Source organism: Mastigoproctus giganteus, chromosome 10 (assembly GCF_048544385.1).
Source record: "Mastigoproctus giganteus isolate SK-2022 chromosome 10, ASM4854438v1, whole genome shotgun sequence".
NCBI classification, from domain to species: Eukaryota; Metazoa; Arthropoda; class Arachnida; order Uropygi; family Thelyphonidae; genus Mastigoproctus; species Mastigoproctus giganteus.
The window spans coordinates 164620923-164640090 of NC_143584.1; the positions used below are offsets into that span (position 1 = coordinate 164620923).

A 19168-nucleotide genomic window follows, 5' to 3' on the forward strand; every position below is an offset into this window, starting at 1 on the left:
CAAAGAAATAATGGAGTCACTGGTTAAAGAAGTAATTTAGGACCATCTAGATAATAATGCAATTATACTCAGTCAGCATAGGTTTGTTAAGGGGAAACGTTGTCTGACCAATTTGACTGGATACTATGATGCAGTAATAAAGGAACTGTATTTAAGTAATGATATTGATGATGGTTTATCAGGCTTAATGTCTAAGTTTGTAGATGATAATGACGGTATGCCACTGTGACAAGAAATAGGAAAATTGGGTCGACGGGCTGAGAAATGGCAGTTGAAGTTTAACATTGACAAATCAAGATACTGCACATGGGTAGCAGTAACCCCAGAGTAACTTATCAACTGTGTAGTTTTACACTCAGGATAGTAGAGAAAGAAAAAGACGGGGGAAATTGTGCAGTCAGATATGAAGTTTTCCAAATGGTGCAGGCAGGCTGCCAGAACAGCTCATGGGGTTTTGTCGATGATATACAGGAATTTTGCTAGCAGGGATAATGAGGTGATTATTCCATTGTACAAGATAATGGTCAGGTCCCATCTTGAGTAGTGCATACAGGTCTGGAGGTGCCATTTTAGGAAGGATGTAGAGCTGCTGGAGTGGATACAGAGAGGGGCAATGAGATTGGTCAAGGGTAAAAAAGATTGCCCTTATTAAGAAAAGCTTCAGTTCTGTAAATTGCAGACTAGGCACATGGAAGCAATCTGATTCAGATGTTTAAGGCTTTGATTGAAATGATTCGAGGAAGAATCCCAATGCTGATGGGATTCTTCCTCGTGTTCAGACTATGCAGATGAGATGGCATAAATATAAATTGAGGAAGGATGGGTAAAGAATAGATGTGTGGAAGTTTGCCTTTAGCCATTGGGTGGTTGTTTGCTAGAACAAACTTCCATCTGATGCTGTGGAAGTGAATAATTTGAATAAATTGCAGGAGGAGGAACTAGACAAAGTGTTGGAGGGGATGGAAAGGTGAATTGAAAAGGAGGGATTTGTCACCCTTTTTAGGAACTGGCTGGATATGAGCAAATTTCCAAGCAGAAGGAAAAACACCTTTGGAATAAGAAAGTGAAAAAAGGTGGTTAAGAACAGGAGTAAGTTCATGAGCACAAGTTTTGAGAACAAGCGGAGAAATACCATCAGGACCTGGAACTTTCTTAGCATCAAGATTCGTCAAAATCCTTCTGACATCCTTTTGATGGAAGACCACAGGAGGCATTGAATGGAACTTGTTGGGAATGATGGGAGGTGTTTTACCAAGATCATTAATACATGAGTTGAAAGAAAAATGGGATGCTGGCAGGTCAGCTTTATCCTTGGCCAAAGTGACAGCAGAACCATCTGGTTTTGACAGAGGTGGGAAAAAGTTGCTGTCAATAGCTTTGGCAAGAGACCAGAATGCTCGACTGCCATTAGGGCAAGAAGCAAGTTTTCTACTCTTAGCCTGTTCAAAATCTAGTTTGGACTCATTAATAACTGTTTTACAATTGTTGTGAGCTTTGGTGTAGGCAGAAAATGAAACTGAAGAATTGGAAACGAGCCAATTACGATATGCAACACTCTTCTCCTGAACGGCCTTAGCACATTTATTGGAAAACCAAGGTTTTGATAAAAGATGAGATTTTAAAGTGGTATGTGGGATAAAGGATTCCATTCCTACAAGAATAATTTCACTGACACGATCTGAGCAAATGTTGACATCAGAAGTTTTGAAACAGTAGTCCGACCAAGGAAAAGAAGAAAAGAAATCTCGCAGGTCATTCTATTTTGCATTTTTGTAATGCCAAACACGACGAGGTTGGGAATAACCATGAGATAAAGGCTCCATTGGAGAAGAGACAATCACCAAGTTGTGATCTGAGGAGCCTAAAGGACCTCTCACTTCGACCGTGTACATAGAAGGGTTGTTTTTGAGAAAAAGATCAAGCGTGTTGGCTGTATGATTAGGATTGTCCGGTGTTCTTGTAGGTAAATGAACAATCTGTGCAAGGTCATTAGTAATTGCAAAAGACTCAGCATCTCGACCTGCTGGGTCAGTGTGACTAGAAAACGGAAGCCAGCTGGAGTTGTGAACATTAAAATCACCAAGGAAAATTACCTCACTGTTAGGAAAGTTGAACTGGAGAAATTCAAATTGCAAAGAGAAGAAGTCGAAGAGCCCCAAGTGATTAGGGGAGTTGGGAGAATGGCAGAGACAACAGATGAATTTGACACAATGAAGTAGAGAGATTTTAAGCCAGAGAAGGTCAAAAAGAGGAGATTCCAAATTACCAAGTCTCTGACAGGGAATATCGGAATGGACATATGCACACGTATCGTACCCTTTGAGGGGAAAGGAATCGTACAGAAATAATTTCGTCAACTGAGATGAGCAGTAGTTGAATCAACCGATAACTGAGATTCTCTCAGAAAAAGTACATGGAGTTTAGCAGACTGCGAGTGGAAATGGATATCATTGAGATTAGAATTGAGATCACGTATATTTGTGGAATGAACTAGGAAGTGTTTGGGAGGTTTCGATCTTTTCGCAGATAAGCTTACTCTATTAATTTGACAATTCATGGTATATTCAATAGTAAGAAAAAATGGAAGGGACATGCTGTATCTGGCAGAGTAGAGGTAGCAAGATTATACACTAGCTGATCTGGATGCCTCCTAAAGAGTTACCAGTAGATTCGGTCCGGTGTACTAACTAACTAGCGGCCGGCCTGCGAACACCATTTTAAAGCTGTACTCTTGAAATGTAAGGAAGATTGGACCTTGCCGTGATGTCCATCATAACCTCAAAAGTCATCAGTCATATTGCATGATGAAAGAGATGGGGAAGGGTTAGCCGGAACTTAGCTCTGGAGACTAAACATGGGTTCCACCACTTCAAGCCTTCAATAAGCAAAGTGGTGGTATTGCACTGGTTGATGAGAGTCATCTACCACCTAGTATTGCCTGGTAACACAGAGGGGCGGCATTCATCCATGTGGTGTGGGCACTACACCTTGACCTCTGCGTACATTGGTTCACACCTGGGTGGTCACCCATAGTGTGCTTGTGCATGGGGGTTATACCTAGGATTACTAACAGTCCCACCATCGTGAAAGTGCAAGCAGAGGATTTGGCTGTCACAGATAGTCCGGACTTCACTGAAATCGGGTCCACTTGACTTGAGTGTCACTCGAATATCAATTCCATCAGTGTTTTAGACTCCCAGGTAGCAAGTACAGCTTGTCTGGCATATCTGAGAGAATGTCTGTGACAACCTCAAGGACCTGAGGGTTCTTTGAGCAGTACTCTGAGCGAGAGTTTCTCCGAGAACCCGAGCATTCTTACAGCAGTACTCTATATGCAAAACTTATTATAAATTCAAAATTATATATGAAGTAACTATGAATAGACTAAAATTTTATTTTATATGTGTAAACTAGCTTCTATATTATTTTTTAAAAAAAATTTCCAACTCCCTCACACGGTGTGCTTTAGAAACAAACTACTTTCAGTTATTTTTATTTTCTTATTGAATTCTTTTTTTTTTTCTTTTCTTTTTATGTCAGAATGATATTTTTAAAAGTTTTTGCTATATAAAACTCATTTTGAAACTTCTTCGATCATTACCCATTTAAAATTTATAATTTATTTATAGGTTAATAGTTATAGCTCTGATGTGGACAGGTGCATAGAAAGTGCACAGAGTAACTTGGCCGGGTTGTTTACTGCAGTTGAGGAATGGGAATGGAATCCAGATATGAAGTGGCAGCCCATTCCAGTTCATACAATTCCTGAAGCAGATGATAAGGTTAAATTTTATATATAATTGGTATCTTTGATGTTTTTTTTTTTTTGTATATATATATTAAAGGAAATGTCTATAAGTTCAACCTTAGTTATATAAATCTATTTTTACAAAAATTGTGGTTTTAATTGATGAAATCACAGATATTTATACTGTAATTTTAATGATTTTTTTTCTTTTAAATACTGTAAATTGTTTATTATTGTAAACGATTTGCAAATAGGAATTCCTCTGTAATTATTCCTTAATAGAATAATTATATTTATATAAGTTTTATTCTTTATACCAGGTTCACAAACATTTTTATGCCAAGACTTAAAATTAGCTCACACATTTGCTGTGATCTTTCCAAATCACTTAGCATATCTATTGTGATCCTTAACTTCAACTTTTACTGTTATATTTATGCTTGAGGATATGTATATAAAGATGTTTGAATGTTTATTTTTTAAAAGACGGCAAACTCAATTTGTTAATTAATAAAAATTATCATAGAAAAACTAATAATTTATCTATTAGTAATATAGTATTAATAGTGGCAAATGATACAAAGAAGATAGCTTATTCAGCACCAGCTTAAAAAAAAAAAAAAAAAAAAAATCCAGCGTCATCTGCCCATCTCTTCTTAACAGTTGTCTATAAAGGCCACCTGTGATTAACACTTGTGATTAACATCTTTGTACCAATTACCATTCACATACCCTGAAGCAATTAAGTGACCTTATATGTTGGTCAGAACTTAACCAGCAAAATAAATAAATTTTCAATATACTGATATATAGTTATCAGTTATCATATCTGATTTAACCAGCAAAATAAATAAATTTTCAGTATACTGATATATAGTTTTCAGTTATCATATCTGATTTAACCAGCAAAATAAATAAATTTTCAATATACTGATATATAGTTTTCAGTTATCATATCTGATTTAACCAGCAAAATAAATAAATTTTCAGTATACTGATATATAGTTTTCAGTTATCATATCTGATTTAACCAGCAAAATAAATAAATTTTCAATATACTGATATATAGTTTTCAGTTATCATATCTGATTTAACCAGCAAAATAAATAAATTTTCAATATACTGATATATAGTTTTCAGTTATCATATCTGATCAATATATCAGTTTTATTTTTATTATTTTTTTGCTATCCCCACTTCCAACCAGCACCAGTTGACTCTTCAGCATGATAGGATTAGAATCCTGTGGTTTAATCCTACCCCTGAGGTTTCTAAAGAGATTAAATGAGGTGAGGTTCTTTCACTGCAAGAGTGAAAATATCACAGACAGGATATGATATTTTCATGCTTTAATTTTTCACGCTTTTAGTGAATTTTATCACCTGTCCTCAAAAAATCCTACCTTGGTTAGGCTTTTAGATTAAATAATGCTGGTTAAGTTCTTGATCTATTGACTAGGTCACTTAATTGCTTCAGGATATGCACACTTGTATACGTATACTTGCATGTATACCATTGCTAGAAGTATAGTAAATAAATTTGATGAATTTGAAGTGTTGGTCAAGACATCAGAGGCAGATAGTGTTGGGATATCAGAGATGTGGTGTCACACAGATATTAGCAATGCAGAATTGGAATTTGGGGAGTACAATGTGTACAGAAAGGATAGACAAGATAGGAAGGGAGGAGGTGTTATGCTGTTAATTAAGAAAAACATAAAATCAAAAGAAGTGCATCCAGTTTATATAGATGAACAGTGCACTGTTGAGTCAGTTTGGTGTGACATAAGCACTGCGAAAGCAAAAATAAGAGTAGGAGTGTGTATAGGCCTAATGACTCAAATGAGTAAAATGAACAATTGTACAGAGAAATAGAGTGGGCTAGTAAATCAGAATGTCTTATAATGGGGGATTTTAACTTCCCAGATATTGACTGGAACTTGTGGATTGGTCACTCACACACTAGTAAGACTTTTGTGGATTTATTGGATGATTGTTTTCTGTAGCAGCAGCATGTTTGAGAGGCAACCAGAGAGGGTAATACTCTTGATCTGGTTATCAGCAGTGATCATTCATGCAATAAGAATTTGCAGAAAAAGGAACCACTAGGCGGCAATGATCACAGTGTACTCGTGCGGGATTTACTTAAAGATATAATTAGAAGTAAAAAGAAGGGTTTTTGCTTCTGTAAAGGTGACCACAGTGGTCTCAGACAGTTTTTAAATCCTGTACAGTGTGGACCAACTGATGATGTTACCAACAGCAAATTCAAAATAAGAAGCATTCAAAGAATTAATCTTGGATGTTACTAGGCTTTTCATACCAACTAAGAAATACTGTTCAAAGTTTTGGCCTAAATGGTTATCAAATGAACTAATGAGACTCATGACAGAGAAAAAAAATGCATGGGATGCATATAAATTATCAGGCAAAACAGAAGCCTATCGCAGATAGAATCTAGTCTGTAATCAAGTCACAAAGGAGATTAGGCAAGCGAAGGTAGATTACAAGAAATCTTTGGCAAAGGATGCTAAGAAAAACAGCAAGGATTTCTTTACTTATATAAACTCTAAAAGGAAGGGGATGAATCAGATTGGCCCACTTGATATTGATGGTTCGACTGTTGATGATCCTGCTCAGATAGCAAACAAACTGAATGTGTATTTTGCATCTACATTCACACGAGGAGTTATTAAGGATTGAAAATGCCAGAAGGTTATCAAATTGTAGCAGGGTGCTTAATGATTTTGTAATAACTGAGAGCAGAGGGGGAGATATTGTTGAAGTTAAACTTAAGAAAAGCAACTGGGGTGGATGGGATCTATCCAGTTTATTAAAGGAGGCAGCAAAGGAACCAAGAAAACCCTTAGCCATAATTATGAGAGTATCCTTGTACTTGGGAGGTCTGCATGGGCTGGAGATGTGCAAATGTATCCCCAATTCACAAAGGGCGATTAAAGGGTGACATGAGTAATTACAGACCAGTTAGTTTAACTTCTGTTCCAGGTAAAATAATGGAGTCACTGGTTAAAGATGCATTGCAGGATCATCTAGACAAGACTGCAGTAATAATTCAGACACAGCATGGGTTTGTTAAGGGAAAGTCTTGTCTGACAAACTTGATTGGTTATTATGATCTGGTTACAAAGGAACTGGATGCAAAAATTAATTTTAATATCATATACTTGGATTTCAGGAAAGCTTTTGACACTGTTGTGCATGGAAGACTACTGTACAAATTGGAGCAGAATGGTATTAAGGGTAAATTGCTACAATGGATAAAAGAATGGTTGAGTGGGAGAAGACAGAGGGTGGTAATCATTGGATGCTGCTCTTCATGGACTAATGTTATTAGTGGAGTCCCATAGGGTTCGGTGTTGGGTCCACTGTTTTGTATATTTATCAGTGATATTGATGAAGGTATATCAGGCTTAGTGTCGAAGTTTGCAGATGATACAAAAGTTGGCAGGGTTGTTAATGACAGTAATGGTAGTGTGCTACTACAACAGGATCTAGAAAATTTGGGCAGATGGGCTGAGAAGTGGCAACTGAAGTTTAACCTTGACAAATGCAAAGTACTGCATATAGGTAGAAGTAACCCCAGAGAAACGTACCAACTGTGTGGTACTACACTTAAGGTGGTAGAAAATGAAAAAGACGTGGGAGTAATTGTGCAGTCAGATATGCAGTTTTGGTTGGTGGAACAGACTTCCATCCCTTGTCGTGGAAGTTGATGGCCTGAATAAGTTTAAGGCTCAGCTGGACAGGTATTTTGAACGAACAGAGGGGTGAAGTGGAAGTGGTTATTTTTTTTATTTATTTATTTTTTTTTTTTTTGGCTGATGCTGCATAAGCTTGCTTTCTTGCATCAAATGCTTCTACTAATGCTAATGCTGAGCAATGCAGACAGGCTGCCAAGACAGGTCATAGGGTTTTGTCAATGATATATAGGAATTTTGCTAGCAGGGAAAAGGAGGTGATTGTCCCTCTGTATAAAGCAATGGTCAGGCCATGCCTTGAGTACTGCGTACAGGTCTGGAGGCCTCATTTTAGGAAGGATGTAGATTTGTTTGAGCGTGTACAGAGAAGGGCAACAAGATTGGTGAGGGGAATGAAGGGATCTTCTTACCAAGCGAGGCTTAAGTTCTGCAAATTGCAATGGCTGGAGACTTGGCCCCCATGCAGTGATCTGATTGAGGTGTATAAGGCCTTGAATGTGTTGAGCATACTGAATTCTGATGGAATTCTTGCACTTGTTCAGATTATGTACCTAAGGGACATAAATTGAAATTAAGGAAAGACAGATGTAGAATATATGTGGGGAAATGTGCCCTTATCCAGCTGGTGGGTAATTGCTGGAACAAACTTCCATCTGTCGTTGTGAAAGTTGATGGGTTAAATAAATTTAAGGAGGAACTGGATAAACATTTAGAGGGAATGGTTGTGTGAATTTTTTTGGCTGATGCTGCATAAGCTCATACACTGCTTTCTTGCATCACTTGCCGCTACTACTACTACTCTAAATGATATGAAAATGTTAATATTGCAGGTTTGAATTTCCTCCTAGTATTGTGGAAGTGGGCAGTTTCAATAAGTTTAAAAGGATTAGGCATAGAGTGGTCATAATTCTTCCTTAAATTTATTCAAACTAGGAGATATTCTTGTGTTTTTTGGAGGAGTTTGTTTAACAATATGGACTGAATGTCTAATTTTGAGCCAAATTCCTGGCCGTCTCTCTCTCTTTCTCTTCCCCCCCCCCCAACCTATCACTGTTGAATACAGGGTGGGATTCTCTTACCATAATCTTGATTGTTTAACCTTTAGACACTATACTACCTCATTTTAGGAAGGACATAGATCTGTTGGAAAAGTCAGTGAGATTAGTTAGAGGCTGAAAAGGATGCCCATACTTGTAAAGACTGTAATTCTTTAAATCACTGCATCTGGAAACCAGGCATCTGTGTGCTGCTGACCTGATTGAAGTGTTTAATGCTTTACTAGGGTTGAATAAACTGAATGCTAGTGGTATCTTTACTCTTTTTCAGACAATTGCATACACAAGGGGCTTAAATTTAAATTTAAAATATATTATTGCAGAATACATGTTTGGAAATTTGCCTTTGACCTTCATTGATTGTAAGAATTAATTTTCACTTAGTGTTGTGGAAGTGGGCAGTTTGAATAAGTTTAAAAGAATTAGGCATATTTATTTGGGAATAAATCAAGTAGGTTAAAAAGATTGGTTTTTTCCTTCCTTTTTTTTTTTTTTTTTTTCTGATGCTGTATAACCTTTATTTCCAGGCATCATTTTTCCAATACTAACATTAATATCCAATGCTTATCATGGCAAGGAAATAGCAGATTTAAACCCACTAAAATTATATATTATGGGACAGAAAATTGTTACAAAGAAGCCATCAAGCAAAATAACACTGCAAGGTAAAAACTATTGTTTGTGTTTGATACCTTGAATTGGATGATGTTACCTCTAGGTACACTCCTGACAGGTAAAAGATGATAATTAAAACCAATGGCAGATCAGTAAAATATTAATCTTTCGTAAAAGACCTGTAGACTTATCCCAGCTTTATGTGTGCTGCTGTTATTTTTATAATTTTGATTATCAGTATAATACAGTATTTAATGTCTGTGGGGATAGTTTCCAGTTCTAATGAATCATTTTAAGAAATATATTAATGCAATTTATGTGGCTGCTACTATAATTATATATATATATATATACACACACATATATAAAAGTTGAGTAATCATGTGTTGAACTTTTATCTTTTCAAGTACCTGAATCCTAATGCTTCCTGCCCTGAAGCAAAGAACGAATTTAAGAGAATAGTTGTGTCAGATGAAGGAAAGTCTTTTAACAAGAAATATGAGGTATTTTTTTGAATTCTGATTGCTTTTACAAATAACAAACTGAGAGACTCCCTAATAAAAAGATTGAATATTTGGATTAATAAAGTTTACTTTGTTTATTCGGTATAATTTGCAGTTTGCCCTCAAGAGAGGAATGTGTAGACAGATTTTTGGCATCAGGTTGTGCCTAGTGGGGCAGGCTGCTCTAATGTTCGATTTACCATTTGAATGAAGGCTGATCAATGATGAATTGGAGGCCATCTGGCAATTGCAGTGGACCAATTCTGAGAAAGGTCATCATTTGTACACCTTCATGCCTTCGGTTTGTACTGTGAGCCGGGAACGACATTCCTGGCTCCAGTTTGGGCTTGCGGCTTGTGTTGTTCTCACTGGACACGGCCTGAAGTCAGGTTGTTTCGGTTGGGGTTGTCCCTGATGGAGCTATGTACTTGCGGAGAGCCAGAGACTAGCCTCCCTATGGTGTTGGAGTGAGGGATGCTCGCTCTCACTGTCTCTAATTTAAAGGAATTGTTTACTGGTTGTAAGTTTTAGTTACTTTTTAGAGTTTGTTAGAGTCGTTTATTTAAGAAGTAGGGTGATGCCCAGCTAGCAGTGGCAACCTACTTCCTCGTGGTGGGGACAGTAACTCGTGGTGTGATGGGCTCGTCCCTGCCACAAGGCCAAATGGTCGAAATTGCTGTTAAATTTACTGTTTTTTGTTTATTTGAGTTGACCAGTTGGCTTGTGTTTTTCTTGAATAACCTGCTAGAAGAAGAAACATGAATGAGAACCAAGTTACATATGGGTGAAAACCCGGGTGGCGACTTGGGATGAAAGCTCACAAAAATGACAAATGCCCTGAAGCAAAGAATGAACTTGAAAGAATAGTTATGTCAGATGAAGGAAGGTCTTTTGACAAGATATATGAGGTATTTTTTTGAATTCTGATTGCTTTTACAAATAACTAAATGAAAGACTACCTAATAAAGAGATTGAATATTTGGTTATATAAAGCTTAAGGATAATTTTAATGAATGCTACAAATTTTTTTGTTGTAAAGATATGAACTGAATAAATTAAGTGTATATTAAAATTATTAACAAGTTCCTGGTATGTTTATTTATATGTGAAATACTTACTTCGAATACTGTTTTGTCATTTTAAATAATCTGATTATTTTATTTTTTTTTTTTTTCAATTTATACACAGCTTTTCTTAATCTTGCGGTGGTAGCCTCCCCCCCTCCCCAAGTTGTAACAAAAATGATAACGTACAACGTGACAGGTCTGAATTTTCTTCTTAATTTCTGGAAAACGTTTATGGGTTTTTAAATTCCGCTTGGAGTATACTAAGATTTTATCTTTTTTAAATAGATTGGAATATTTATTGTATGCATTTTTTAATATTTTAATTAAAAATTAAATATTTGAAAACTGTTTTATTATGCCTATTATTTAAAAAAAGCAAATTAATTCTGCTGAGAATTAAAAAAAAACATTATAGGTATAAAACATAAAGCTGAAACGGTTAGCCCTTCCATTTGCCAGTTTAAAAAACTTCTAAACGTGAAATTTCAAATGTGTTCTTGCCCAAGTGAATATCATCTTTTGTGTTTTCTTGTGTGTGAAAAAATTATCACATGTACACCAGACATTGCAAAATATATTTTTTGTCACTGTTCTGTTTAAACCGATATATATATATATATATCGGCGGAATTACTTAACAAGTACAGGTCACTGTTGAAAAAAAGCCGTGAATTAGGGTTGAATTTGAAAGTGTCTGCAATTCTGCCCAGACACGATAGGAGGGAGTATATGATGAGAGCCCTGTCGATCAATTTGGCCCTGGAAAGATTGTGCAAGGCTCAAGGGGTAGAATTTTTTTCAGCCTGGACTGTACTTGTTAACAGGAGAGATTGCTTCTACAGGGATGGGATACACTTAAATAGAAAGGGTGCAAGAATGTTTGCTGATGCTGTCGAGGCAGTGTTAGGTGGGTCGGAAAACTGCTAGATTGGGGGGGGATACAAGGACTAATAGATTAACAGTAGCCACTGGCAGAGGTGAAAGTGATTCTTGCACTGCTTCTATTGGACTGAGCCACAGCCTGGAAAATAAGATGCAGGATATTTCAGAGACTGCTGGGAATCATTGGGGTACAAGTAAACACATGGGTTGTGTTAGGGTAGCTAAGAAAAAGAACAGGTGCATGTATACTTGCGTGTATACTAGGAGTTTAGTAAATAAATTTGATGAATTTGAGGTATTGCTCAAAACATCAAAGGCAGATATTGTGGGGATTTCAGAGACGTGGTGTCACACAGATATAAGGAATGCAGAACTGGAATTTGGGGAGTACAGTGTCTACAGAAAGGATAGACAGGATAGGAAGGGAAGAGGGGTTATGCTATTAGTTAAGAAATACATAAAATCCAAGGAAGTGAAGCCAGTCGACATTGCTGGACAGTGCAGTGTCGAGTCAGTTTGGTGTGACATAAGCATTGGGAGATCAAAATTGAGAGTAGGAGTGTACTATAGGCCTAATGATTCTGATGAGAATAATAAGAAACTGTACAGGGAAATAGAGTGGGCCAGTAAATCAGAGAGTCTTATAATGGGGGATTTTAATTTCCCAGATATTGACTGGAATTTGGGGACTGGTCACTCACACACTAGCAAGGCTTTTGTGGATTTATTGGATGATTGTTTTCTACATCAGCATGTTTGGGAGGCAACTAGAGGGAGTAATACTCTTGATTTGATTATCAGTAGTGATTCTTCATGCATTAAGAATCTGCAGGTAAATGAACCACTAGGTGGCAGTGATCACAGTGTGCCGAAGTGGGATTTACTCAAAGAGGTAACTACCATTAGGGGTAAAGAGAAGGGTTATTGCTTTCGTAAAGGCGACTAAGATGGACTGAGACAGTATTTAAATTCTACACAGTGGGACCAACTGATGATGTTACCAACAGCAAATTCAAAATGGGAAGCATTCAAAGACCTTATCTTGGAAGCTACTAGGCTTTACATACCAATTAAGAAATATTGTTCAAGGTTTAGGCTTAAGTGGATGTCAGATGAACTAATCAGACATATGGCAGAGAAGAAAAATGCATGGGATACATACAAATTAACACGTGATACAGAAGCCTATGATAGATACAAGTTTATCTGTAACCAAGTTACAAAGGAGGTTAGGCAGGCGAAGGCAGATTATGAGAAATCTTTGGCAAGGGGATGCAAAGAAAAACAGCAAAGAGTTCTTTACTTATGTAAACTCTAGAAGGAAGGGGATGAATCAGATTGGTCCACTTGATATCGATGGGTCAACTGTTGATGATCCTGCTCAGGTAGCTAACAAACTAAATGAATATTTTGCATTGACATTCACACATGAGGAGTTATTCAGCGAGGGGAATTCCAGAGGTGTATTCAACTCTGGCAGTAAGCTAGAGAATCTTGTAATAACTGAGAGTAAAGTGGAGGAGAAATTGTTGAAGATAAAGACAAGAAAGGCACCTGGGGTGGATGGGATCTATCCAGTTATATTAAAGGAGGCAGCAAAGGAAGTAAGCAAACCCTTAGCCGTAATTATGAGAGCTTCCTTGGACTCAGGGGAAGTACCCATAGACTGGAGATGTGCAAATGTGACCCCAATTCACAAAGGAGGATCAAAGGGCGACACAAGTAATTATAGACCTGTTAGTTTAACTTCTGTTCCAGGAAAATTAATGGAGGCACTGGTTAAAGAAACACTGCAGAATCATCTAGACAAGACTTCAGTTATAGCTCAGACACAGCATGGTTTTGTTAAGGGGAAGTCTTGCCTGACCAATTTGATTGAATACTATGATGCAGTCACAAAAGAACTGGATGCAGGGAATAACTTTGATATTATATACTTGGATCTTAGAAAGGCTTTTGATACTGTTGCACATGGAAGACTGCTGCTCAAATTGGAGCAGTGTGGCATTGGAGGCAGATTGCTGCTATGGATAAAGGGGTGGTTGAAGGGGAGAAGACAGAGAGTGGTAATCAATGGACACTGCTCATCGTGGACTAATGTTATTAGTGGAGTCCCTCAGGGTTCAGTTTTGGGTCCATTATTGTTTTCTGTATTTATAAATGATATTGATGGACTGGAGATGTGCAAAGTATATCAAGCTTAATGTCCAAGTTTGCAGACGATACGAAAGTTGGCAGGGTTGTCAAGGACACTACTGACACTATGCTACTGGAACAGTATCTGGGAAGGTTGAGCAGATCGGCTGAGAGGTGGCAAATGAAGTTTAACATTGACAAATGTAAAGTACTACATATGGGAAACAGCAACCACAGAGCAACGTATCAACTCTGTGGTACTACACTGACAGTGGTAGAGAATGAAAGGGACCTGGGGGTGGTTGTGCCGGCAGATATGAAGTTTTTTGTGCAGTGCAGACGGGCTGTAAGAGTAGCTCATGGTGTATTGTCGATGATATATAGGAATTTTTCTAGCAGGAATAAGGAGGTGATTATTCCCTTGTATAAGGCAATGGGAAGGCCACACCTAGAGTACTGTATACAGGTCTGGAGGCCTCATTTCAAGAAAGATGTAGAGATGCTGGAACGAGTACAGAGAAGGGCAACAAGATTAGTGAATGGAACAAAGGGGTGCTCTTACGAAGAAAGGCTTAAGTTTTGCAAATTACAGTGTCTGGAGACTAGGCACCAGCGAGGTGATCTGATAGAGGTGTATAAAGCCTTGAATGGTTTGAGCATGCTCAATGCTGATGGGATTCTTCCTCTTGCTCAGAATAATCACCTGAGAGGGCATAAATTCAAATTGATGAAAGACGGATGTAGGATAGACGTGAGGAAATTTGCCTTTAGCCAGCAGGTGGTTGGTTGGTGGAAGAGACTTCCATCCCTTGTCGTGGAAGTTGATAGCCTAAATAAGTTTAAGGCTCAGCTGGACAGGTATTTCGAATGAATAGAGGGGTGAAGTGGAAGTGGTTATTTTTTATTTTTTTTTTGGCTGATGCTGCATAAGCTTGCTTTCTTGCATCAAATGCCTCTACTAATGCTAAAGCTAATATACACAGGGTGTCTCAAAAATATTGATACAAACATTTAGGGGACGTAGGTAACATCTAAAGGAATGTGAATCGCATAGGAACCCATAACCGGAAATGTCACGGAAAAGTAGTAGCAGAGTCGCAAGAAGCAGAAATGACACAAGACAGTAATTAGTGGTAAACATTTATTTGACATAATATTAACAAAGGAGTACAAGATGGATGCATTACATGATGTTACAACAGATGCAGGTGCCTCCGTAGCCAGGTGGGAAGGAGCAGCAGTGCGTAGCACACGCTTCTTGATTAGACCGGGGTTCGAGCCCGTCACCACCAAATACGGAACATGCGGAAAGGTCATGGAATGACCACCGCACCGGAGCAATATGGCCTTAGTTGCTAATGCTCCTAAAAACCAAATAACAACAACAACAACAACAACAACAGATGCTCGAAGGTTCCACCATGAGACGCGATGCATGCGTGACACTGACGCAGCATGGATTGGCAGACACGGTCAAACACACCTGGAGTTTCTTTGACAGTAGCATCAGCGCAGACGAGTCTTGCCACGAGATCCATTTCCATCTCCACAGGTGATTCATACACGATAGATTTGAGGGCCCCCCCACAGAAAGAAATCAAGGCTTGATAAATCAGGTGAGCGTGGGGGCCAGGCAATGGGTCTACCACAGCCAATCCATCGACGCCCAAAACACCTGTTCAAATGGTCATGAACACACCTTCCATAATGGGCAGGCGCCCCGTCATGTTGAAATGAAATGTTGCGTCTCATATTTGCTTGACATCGTCAAGTAACCCTGGTAGAACTTGTTCAAGAAAAATTCGATATTTAGTGGAGTTCATGCGCCATGGTAACAGGTATGGGCCGACTATGCAGTCACCGACCATACCTGCCCACACATTTATTGCGAAGCGATGTTGTGTCTCATGGGGGCGCACACCGTGTGGGTTGTCGTGAGCCCACACATGAGCATTGTGCTGATTGAATAAGCCTTCCCAAGTGAAATGAGCCTCATCCTTGAACAAAACATAGGCTGGAAATTTCAAGTCTTGAACACTTTCTTGGAGAAACCATTGTGCAAAAGCCACACGTGCAGGATGATCTTGGGAGAGCAGTAGCTTCACATTCCTTTAGGTGTTACCTACGTCCCCTAAACGTTTGTACCAATATTTTTGAGACACCCTGTATTGTAACTAATGTTTAAATATTGTTTATTGTAACTAATGTATAAATATTGTAACATATATATATATGTATATACCGTATTTCCCCATGTATAAGACGCAAGGAGAATTGCTGATGAAAAAGAAGTTACTGATTTCAAAGGAGGACACAATTGGTGCTTCAGGTTCATGAAACGGAATGGACTAAGTATGCGTACATGCACCAGACCTGCCTAAAAGATGCCTGAAAGCTATGAGCAGAAGGTCCTTTCTGAACCCTTTGGAGATTAAAGGGGTGTAAGGAATCATTGTGCCAGACATGCTGTACACTGCAAAAAGACACTCCTAAGGCAGAGGCAGTGGCGCTTGTGCTGGTAGTAGAATTATTCTGGATGGCATTCAACACACTTTATTCCATGGCGGGAGTTCGCATCGAACGTGGTCTGCTGCACTAGTCCTGTTACCTCTAAATGACCCATAATCGCACAAATTTTGATGCACATGCGCAAACAAACGGTGGTCCTATACATGTCTGTCTGGGAAGCGTTCTCCATAAATTCGTTGAGCAGCTCGTCCATTTCCCTCTGCTAATCCATACACTAGGTGCATGTCTGCCAGCTCACAGTTTGTATATTGATGCATGCTCTTCGTGCGGCGACTACTGCTTGTACCAGAAATTTTCCCTTCTCGGAAACTGATGAACAGCACCGTATACCAACTTATGGTGACGTTTCCGGTTATGGATTCCTATGCGATTCACATTCCTTTAGGTGTTACCTACCTCCCCTAAACGTTTGTACCAATATTTTTGAGACACCCTGTATATATGTTTATTGTAACTAATGTATAAATAGTGTAACATATATATATATGTATATACCGTATTTTCCCATGTATAAGACGCACCCTTTTTCGAAAAATTTGGGGTCTAAAAACTGGGTGCGTCTTATACAGTGGTTGTAGATTTTTTTTACTTGCATTTCCCGCTTTTTCGCGCTTGTGTCTTTGCGCTCATTTTTTCGCACTTGTTACCAGAATATTAGGTTACGTTTTGCGACGTTCTGCACAGAAATGGCTCAGAAAAGATTTTCGTACAGTGCTGAATTCAAGTTAAAAGTGATCCAGTTTGCAAAAGTGAATGGAAATCGTGCTGCTGAACGTAAGTTTGGGCCTCCTCCAACTGAGAAAACAATCCGAGACTGGCTACGGGAAGAAAAAACCCTACTGAAAACACCACGGCAGAAGAAGGCCACGAGAGACAAATCAGCAAAACGGCCTGATTTAGAGAGGGAATTGAAGATATGGATTGAAGAGCAAAGGGCAGTTGGAATTCCTGTGTCCACAAAGATGGTTTAGCATGAGGCAAGAAGAATTGCTGATGAAAAAGAAGTTACTGATTTCAAAGGAGGACACAATTGGTGCTTCAGGTTCATGAAACGGAATGGACTAAGTATGTGTACATGCACCAGACTTGCCTAAAAGATGCCTGAAAGCTGTGATTAGAAGGTCCTTGAATTTCATCGTTTTTTCATTCAATGTCAGAAGACACATCAGTTTGAGTTAGGACAGATTGCAAATAGTCCCCCTTCAATTTGATGTCCCAAGTAACAGAACTGTTGATAAGAAGGGGGTGAAAACTGTAACTGTGAAGACAAGTGGACATGAAAAGAGCCATTATACAGTTGTTCTAGCTTGTTGTGCCAACGGAACCAAGCTGCCTCCTATGCTGATTTTCAAACGCAAAACAATGCGAAAAGAAGACATTCCTCGAGGAGTGATTGTCCACATTCATGATAAGGGTTGGATGGATCATGATGGGATGAAGATCTGGTTTGAGAAAGTTTGGAGCAGGAGACCAGGTGGGCTCTTACGCAAACCTGCCCTATTGGTGCTTGATCAGTTCAGGGCACACATAACAAAAAACAAAGAAGTTTGCTGCAGAGCAAAAAAACAAAACTTGCCGTCATACCTGGAGGCTTGACATCCCAGCTCCAACCACTTGATGTCAGCATTAACAAACCCTTCAAAGCTGCCATGAGAGACGAATGGGACCAATGGATGAAGTCTTCTGGGGACAATTTGACACCAGAAGGAAGAGTGAAGAAACCAACTATAGGAGAAGTTTGTACTGGGTGAAAAGATCCTGGGATAATATCAAGATTGAGATCATTGTCAAGTCATTTAAGAAGTGTGGCATTTCAAATGCCATAGATGGAACTGAGGACAAGGCAATATATGAAGACAGTGATTCGTCATCAGACACAGATGAGAACAAGCTAATGGATGGGAGTTTTGACAGTGATGAGTTGTATGAATTTTATGATGAATAAAACTTGAGTTCAATAACTTTATGTAATACATTTTTTTTTTTCAAATTTCAGGCCCGAAAATTAAGGTGCGTCTTATAAATAGGGAAATATGGTACTTGGTGAACATTAAATTATGACTATCTATCTAATACCATGTTGGGCCACCATTTGCATGGATAGCACACACTATTCGCTTAGCTATTCACTCTACTAGATGTCTGAAGACGTCCTTAGAGATTTGCAGTCATGCGGCCTGCAAGTCTTTTCACAGTGTCAGAATAGATGCCGGTTGCATGTCCATATGCAAAGCCATGCCAAACTGGTGGTGCAAGTGGTGTACTGCACCAGAGTGACAGAGACTAAGAGGCTGTAAAGACCAATGTTCTGTAAACACTAAAAGAGATGGCAAAGACTTAGGAGACTAAATGTTCAATGTATCGAAGAATATGTTTTGTCATATTTTATATTAGCAAATAATGAATTTTAAATTTAAAACTTTTTTTTTTCCAATATTTCTCAGATGTCTGACAGAAGGAAACAACTCTCTCGTTATAAATACAGAAAAAGAAAAAAAAAAAAAAAAACAAAAAGCAACCAAATAAAAAAAAAAGCAATAAATTAGATTACCAGGTTTCTGGACATCTAGCCACAGCCAGGTCCGTCAACTTCGATTTCCTCTAGCTTTACTACTATTGATGAAGAAACTGAAACACACTGTTTTTGTTGTTGTTTGTTGTTGTTTTGGTTTTTAGGAGCATTCGCAACTAATGCCATATTGCTCCGGGATATGCGATGGTCATTCCCTGACCTTTCCGCATCCTCCGTATTTGATGGTGATGAGCTCGAACCCCGGTCTAATCAAGAAGTGTGTGCTACGCACTGCTGCTCCTTCCCACCTGGCTACAGAGGCGCCTACTGAAACACGTCAATTATCACCTGTTGAAGACTTTGACATTCCAATTCAGCAAGAAACAGTAGGTGCAAGTGAAGC

General features: G+C 38.5%; 1 protein-coding gene across 1 annotated transcript in view; it reads left to right on the forward strand.

Annotated features, from left to right (window-relative positions):
* The window catches only part of LOC150079447 (prostatic acid phosphatase-like), a 193373-nt gene that overhangs the window by 76582 nt on the left and 97623 nt on the right, over positions 1-19168 (forward strand). Inside the window, exons 4-5 of the mRNA XM_090383075.1 lie at positions 3630-3782; positions 9544-9639. Of these exons, the coding sequence (XP_090239201.1) occupies positions 3630-3782; positions 9544-9639 (249 nt within the window). The remainder of the gene's footprint in view (positions 1-3629; positions 3783-9543; positions 9640-19168) is intronic.